At 40.6% G+C, this 7,477-nt stretch overlaps 1 protein-coding gene across 2 annotated transcripts; it reads right to left on the bottom strand.

The window, feature by feature from the left end:
* Positions 1-1,389: 1,389 nt before the first annotated feature.
* On the bottom strand, positions 1,390-7,260 carry LOC135619440 (uncharacterized). Of its 2 annotated transcripts, XM_065121451.1 has the most exons (4): positions 7,120-7,254; positions 5,118-6,870; positions 2,409-3,496; positions 1,390-2,340 (listed from the first exon to the last, which is right to left on the bottom strand). In XM_065121451.1, exons 1-4 carry the CDS (start codon positions 7,191-7,193, stop codon positions 1,416-1,418), a joined length of 3,840 nt encoding a protein of 1,279 aa, XP_064977523.1. In that variant the 5' UTR covers positions 7,194-7,254; the 3' UTR covers positions 1,390-1,415. The 2 variants fall into 2 exon arrangements, with proteins under 2 accessions (XP_064977523.1, XP_064977522.1); XM_065121450.1 differs by having other exon boundaries at positions 5,118-7,260.
* Between the last annotated feature and the right edge of the window lie 217 nt (positions 7,261-7,477).

Here is a 7,477-nt window from a genome sequence, read left to right as displayed (position 1 = left end):
AAACACTCTATAGTTTTTTATTTTAAATATTTTTAAGATAAAAAATATTATATAATATTTTTGAACTAAATATTGACGTCACATTGTTTTTGAAACAAAAAATATTATAGAGTGTTTTTAAAGCACTATACATTGTTTTTGTGGATGAAAACTAACCCACAAATTTTAGATTGAGTATATATACATGACAGCTTTTGGAGGGTATTTTTGAGATTTTAAAATATGTTTGGGAATTATAAAAAGAAGATATCATCCTGAAAAATAATCAAAAAAGAGGGACAATCATCCTAAATTCAAATAGTATCCCTAAACCATGTATTTATATTTATAGTAATATGTAAAGTGTTTTTATTTGTTTAAATTTATTTTATTAATTGGTTAGTAAATTTTGCTAGCAATAATGAGATCCATCAATTTTGAAGAACCTAAGAGCATTCGATAGGCTCCGCAGATGATTAACCGATAATATATCCCCTATAAAACTCATATAAACATTTTCTAATCACATTAGCTCGAGTCTTTACGCTGGCAATGAGGAGGTAATTGCAGCGCTGCGGAAGTTCTGATTGGTTGCTGCGGCCAGCGGAACATGGACCATTTCTCTCCGACTTGAAGGTAAGCTTACCCGTCGAGGATTTTTCTTATGGCTCATCAGTTTGTGTCAAAGTGATACCCAGAGAGTTCGAATGGTAGATATTTCGCTTTTCTTATTAGCACCGACGGTGAGCAGAACCTATGCGTCTTTCTCCAGGGCCAGCAGAGTCGAGCGTTCAGATTGCTTACCAGTTGAGCGTTCTGTTCTTGCGATCTTATTCTTACTGACTGTGATCAGAACTGAGGTAGAGCTACAGCTACACATCCTCGCAATGAGTTTTCCCTTCAGACTTGTTTGATCAAGCTAAAGCTATCAACATCAAATTCCTTGATCTCATGTATATATAAACACTGAGATTAGAATTATCTGTTCTGCAAAGTCATTCTGAAAATTGCAGTTTTATCTATTCTTACACATAATTAAACATACCAATTTTGCTAACCTATGAATGGACAAAATATAAATATACCTTAACAATAATAAAACCGTAAAGTCTCAATTATTTAAAGTCGGATCTTATAATATAATCGTAACGAATTGACCCATACTCTAATATCATTGTGTAACTTAATGTCAAACAAAAAAAAAAAGTTGTTGGTACCTATTTATGGTTTGGGGGATTTAGCCGGAAGCAATGTGGTTGTAAGATTTTCCAAATTATAAAGGGAGGAATTACCAAGAAACTAAACAATGTAAGTGATTTGTCAGCTCTATTCTTCTCCATTCAAAAGCTATGGAAGGTAAAAGATTGATAGTAATATAGAAAGCAGGGTTTGAGAGAGATAGAGAGGATGTGAAAGAACTTTCCTAATTTATTTGATCATGGCAACTTAACAGTATCAGATAACTTTTGCCCAGGAGATACATACCATGTTGATGGCATCATCATCAGGGACAGAGGATCTCTTGCAAAGAAACTCTGTGAGTCACCTTCCGAAGCATCAACCATCCTGGGTTTCCTAATCATGAAACTATCTGAAAAATGATCTCCCCATATGTCATAGGTGTACTCTTTTCCAACCCCATCATTTCCCATCTCCATTTCTATGGATTTGTTCTTGTGGCTCCTGGGTCCTGGAGCACGAGCATGTGGTGCAATTGGAGAATGTGCGTCCGAGACACTTGAAGCAGGCACAAAAGGTTCATTCGAGACAGATTGCAGAAAATCAACAGAAGGTGATGTAGTTTGCTTCCCAGTCAATTTTGGAGTTATCGGATACTGCTTTCGACTAGGCATCATCGAAGACCTTTCGTAGTGCTTCTCGGTTTCTGATACTCTCGTCCCCAAAGTGTCTACTGCATCATGTGTCCTCTGATGCTTCTGTTCTGACGATAATCCAGCATTTAGAATGCTGTCGCTTTCAGGAGAAAGACACCATGGTTGCTTTGGAGTCGAGACATTTGGGGACAACGGTGACGTTGGTGTAGAATTCCCACTCTGACCACCAGCAACTTCCAGTTTTGCTGCTAATCCGGTTCCGATGGTCCTCCTCTTTCTTCTTCTCCCTTTTTCCTTAACAACTCTTATAGTGAGACTACCACTTTGTGGAGCTTCTAACAAATTGTGCTTGTCAAATACTTCTACAGGTTTTGTTGTTAATGCCGGCGGTGAGAACGTGATTTCCTTCTGATGCACAAAATCTTGCTTGTCTTGCCTCTTTTTAGGACTGTCAAGAACAACATTCTGACATATCTGATGCTCATCGACAAATTCAGATTTAGGGTTCTCATCTTCATCAGATGATCTGCATTGTATAGAAGTCATGAAGTAATCTATCCCTCAAAATAACAAATAGGAATTAGTCTAACTGACCTGGAGAATTTTGTGCTATGGTGAAGACAAGAAGTTTTTCCTGCCTTGTTCGTGGCATTTATGGTGTCATCAACATTGACATAATATTCTTCAGTATCCAGTAAAAAGGAGTGTGGAATAATGCGGGTCAGCAACAGAAATATAGATACAGCAGCAAATATGAGTAGAGGCACTTTCCAATGCACTGTCCGGGAAAATGTTTTCCTGCAAAGGTTGAGCATTTGAACTGGAAGGCTTGCCTTCATAGGTATCACAAAGATGCCAGTAGCAAATGCTAGCTCGAGATCCCTGTAAACAATATCTGTATAAAAGTCTGCTTCATATGAAATTAGCAGTTTCATTGATTCCCCTGGTTCTAGAGCAAAACCTTTGCATCTGTGTACCATAAACCCATCCAAAGCACAATCAGTTCCCGAAATTTTTATTTTCTTCACCTGAAGAGGAAGTTCACCTATATTTTTGGCATAAATCTCCTTGGACAACCGATGATTGCATAAAGAACTAGTGTTCTCAATATGGGAAAAAAGATCTGCAGAGGGCCTGTTAGTTGGCAAGTGAAAGTTGAATTCCAGCTTCCAGACTGGTTCAGAATCCTCCAGAAGGATGAGTAAATGTGACCCACCAAATGCTCGAATAGGAAACCATTCTACACCAGAAAGATTATTCCGTATCAAACCTGAGCTTCTCCACATACATCTATTCAAGGGACGAAAGACAACTGGCCCAAACAATGCACTGTCACAAGGATGTACAAAGGCCTCTGTTACTGCTGAATTGGACATTGAGAATCCTATCCTAGTTTCTACAGAGTCAATCTCAGAAACCCTACTGAAGAATGTATGCTCGTGTAGTTCATCAGCAGATGCGCACTTGTCGACAACTTCCCCTGAGTTCAGCACAAATTGCATTATAACAGCTTGTTGGCTAGGATTGTGTACAGAGATCCACTTCGAGAAATGGGTGCCAACTGGAACAACTGGAAACGTCAGCTCATGTTCTTCAAGGACAGAAACATCAGGTACACGGCCTTGGGATCTCCAGTTTCTAAGTATCAGCTCATCTGCTTTAAATGCTTCCATGAGTTTTGGCTGCAAGTAGTAAAATACAACCTACATAAGTACAAGAAAATTGAAAAGAAAAAAAGAACAGGAAGCTATATAGCAATATACCAAGATAATCAATCATATGGCATACAATATGAGAAGTTCTCATTAGCTGCTCTAAAAGCAAGTCAAGGATTCCAGTGTGATTCTCAAACAATATTTGATAATCAAGCATAGTATGTAACTAATGAAATTGTATTTTACTGAAATCTTCTTTAAAAAGAATCCAAAATACTAAGATCTTGTTTGTGATGTAGTGGCCAATCACAAAAATGTCAATTTGATCAAAGTTCAATTCTCAATTAAAACACATGCCCCGAATCTTGATCAGAGACCAAGGGTTACTAAGAATTATATTAAATAGCTCTTTTTTGTAAAATATAATTAGAAAACCTTATGACACCGATGGCGATAGAGTATGACACCATTGTTGTTGCAGGTGTTGGAAAGAACATATTAACAGTCACTGAAAAAGCGGTTTAAATATGACAAAATCCTAATAATAATTTGATGGTCTAGTATGTAGCAGAGAGGCTATCAGTAGTAGAATAATGAATCAATGATGATTTGCCACAAAAAATCACAGCATAATCAACAAGAACACCCATAGGCATGATCTTCAAGAACATTTTACCTCAAATTTTAGTTTATCTTAAAATACTCATTTGAATAGAACACTGTTTGAAGATGTATTGTAATCAGGGGGCCAAAACATGGGACCATCTACTGAGACCATGTTTATCACCTTGGGAGCACTGTCTTCTCAAAGTAACTACTCGGTAAGGTGAGTAAATTCTTTGTGCCTGATGAAAAAGGAACACAGCTATGGCAAGCAAACCATTGTCTTGCAGCCAGTCATCTTCACCTTAAAGCAAAAGTTGTCTGACAGGAAAGAAGACATACTGCGATAAACCCACACAAGACAAGCTTGTAGTACTTCCTGTGCAATCCATATAAGCATTAAGTATAGGGACTGGTTAAACCATGCAGGTATTCTTCCACATAGGCATTACTCCAGCTAAAAAATGCATAATGCATGTTACCAATGATAAGAGGTGAGGAAGGCAGAGATGCAAATCAATATACGGCAGTAATAACCCATTAAGTAGATAAAACACTAATAATAACATGCTAATTGTTCCAATCTCCAAACATCCTTTTCTTTTAGTTGTCAGGTTTTGCTTTGGCGAAGAGGTAAGACATGCAGGGCACCTTTTGTTCTGTTTCGCTTCTCTTATCTTATTATTCTTTTTCTTTCTTCCAGTTAAAACGTGTCTAAAAGCTACACATTAAATAGTACTCAAAATATATGGTGGTCGAAGTACAAGAAAGCAAAAGTTTTTTCCCACACAACTATAGCAAGAAAAAAAAGGTGCAATGATATATGTAAAAACAAGAAAGAGTAAGGTGGTTGATTAGTTGACAAGGAACAAAATTTCCAACAAATAACCTATGCAAAAAAAATCCTCATTCAGTATCTGATAAATGAGAAGGAAAACAAAGTACAAATGAGGTAACTGCAAATATCCGTAATTCTGTATTAAAAATTATATAAAAGAACACCAAGAAAATAGAAAGTCACATGGAACAAGAAAAGCAAAATTACCTTCATGGGAAATGATGCATCAGCAAGGCTTTGTGAACATCCTGCTATTGCATATGTATGTTTTCCCTCCTCGTTACGCGATAGCCCGCTAATATATGAGCTATCTGACACATTGATGCCTGAGCCATGTTCATTATTAGAATTAGCATATACCAAGTCCAGGCATGGAATCTTGATTACTGGGCTGACAGAATCATTTGTTTCTATTAGTAGTTTACATTCCATAACTTCAGTAGGAATGTCAGGGAGAAGGTACTGTGGAGTAATGGAACAAGAGTAACTAATCAAAGCTATTCTTGTGAAAGTCCCAGGAAAAAGTAATAACCCTTTGTTGTATCTGACTTTGAAAAGCTTTGATCTCTTTGTAATCTCACTAACATTAACCAAACTAAGTAGGTCTTCCCCATCATTTGTTAAAGAGATGATGAGGACTGTCTGCCTTCCATTGCAGGTCCCACAAGACTCAATATCTACAGAAACTGAACCACTTAAATCGCTGTAATTTGTGTGCCGATGCACTTCTAGCTCAAGGGGAAGAACAACAGTACTCGTTCTATCTTGTGTGGAACTTTGCATTTTTAAACAGATAGCCCCAAGAATCATTCCTTCTGCATAAGGCCACAATCTCATCTCTAGGATTGGCTCAGTCTTGTGAGCAGACACTTTCCATTGCTTGTGGGGTCTAATGTCTAGCCATCTGATTCCCGACTTACTACTCTCCACTCTGAACCATTCAGCATCAGATAAAAGGTAATCGGACTTAGCTGATGAGTGCTGCAATGGATCCATTCCACAAACAACATGCACAGATTGGTTGGAATGTCCAGATAAGGAAACCCATGCACTCACTTCCTCCACATGAAGGGCATCAGTAAACGGATTGTATAACGAGAAGTTCCTACTCAGCCTTCTCCTGGAAGGAACACCAATTCCTATCACAGGCTCTATCTTGTAAGGGGACTCGACAGCCACTCCTCTAGCTTGAATTATGAATCCCCCGAAGCTCGTCTGCAAGACGAGATGTGCTGATGATGAACCCAACCATCTTGGCAAGAAAACGAAGGCAATGGAAGCAGATTCACCAGGTGCCAGTGTCAGCCTTCTGAAACCAAAGGCGTAGTACTGGGGGTCGGGACTAAAGGGTTCGTGAACATGCAAATCACCATTCTTGTAGGTGTTCTTCACTGTCAATAACGCAATCGAAGGGGTGTACAAAGTATTTTCCCCCCATTCCAGAAGAGGAGGACTGACCTCCACATTCAGAGACGAAGAGCCATTGAGAATGCCGGAATCGAGGTCGGCAGCGATCCCACTCGACGTCCTCATCCAAGCATCGGGAACAAGCGGAGCTACACACGACGCGACATCATCCGCGGCGCTATTCTCCCCACCGGAGCTCAGCCCGTCATCATCTGTCGCGCCCACGGTATCCACCAGACGACATGAAACGACGCCCCCATCGGCCATCTTGAAAGCTGCGACATTGGCCGGTCGCCACTCCGAGCCGGAGCCGCCCGCCCGAGCTACAAAACCAGGTCCTCGACAGCTGTCCTCTCCCCGGAAGCCAAAACCCATCAGGGTGGAAGGGAACCACAAGGAAGCAGAAAACCCGGAGCAGACATCCCGGGGCGAATCATCCGCGCAGAAACCACAAGCATCGTCGACCGATGTGCCAAACACAATCGACAAGCAAAGCATCAACAAGAACCATCCAAGAAGCGGAGAAAGTCCCTTCCACCGCCGCAACGATCCTCTGAAAAGACGGGAAAAGAACACGCCACCGTAAAAGATCATCACAAGCATCGGCACCCACGAAGTACTAAATTCGACGATGAAACCCATGCCAATAAAGAAGCACAGGAGAAGAAAGACGCAATCCTTGGGTGGTTTTGGAGTTTGGTAGACCGTCAAACTCTTATCTCAGAGAAGAAGAAGATGGGGAAAGGTTGTAGAAGCTGAGCTGAAGGAGACGAGTGGCGGAAGGAAGGTGGGGTAAGTGTACCGAGATGGTGAGAGGAGGTGAGCGGCACCAAGTGGTGGCGATCGGTGGTGACGCATGGAGGAAAAGCGGAGCATGTGACGGTCCCCAAGGTGTCCGGCCACCGCCGGTGACCGGAGAGAAAGGAGGGAGGGAGGGAGGGAGGGAGGCTTCTGGCGGTGGCCAAGCGAACAAGAATCTACCACTTAACTGGTAATTTTATTGCAGGTTAAAATGACCATCGTACCCCCTCCATACACTATCCACGTGCTTGTCGCGTGCAAGGGCATGAGCCGGACAAATTCTCCGAAGAAAGAAAAACCCTTTTATTTGAGCTTTTTCCGTATATTTGACCCATATTTTTAAAATTTTCTAACAGCTT

The sequence above is a fragment of the Musa acuminata genome, chromosome BXJ2-8, assembly GCF_036884655.1.
Source record: "Musa acuminata AAA Group cultivar baxijiao chromosome BXJ2-8, Cavendish_Baxijiao_AAA, whole genome shotgun sequence".
NCBI classification, from domain to species: domain Eukaryota; kingdom Viridiplantae; phylum Streptophyta; class Magnoliopsida; order Zingiberales; family Musaceae; genus Musa; species Musa acuminata.
Note: the sequence above shows the minus strand (reverse complement) of the source record. Positions and strands in the feature narration are given on the sequence as shown.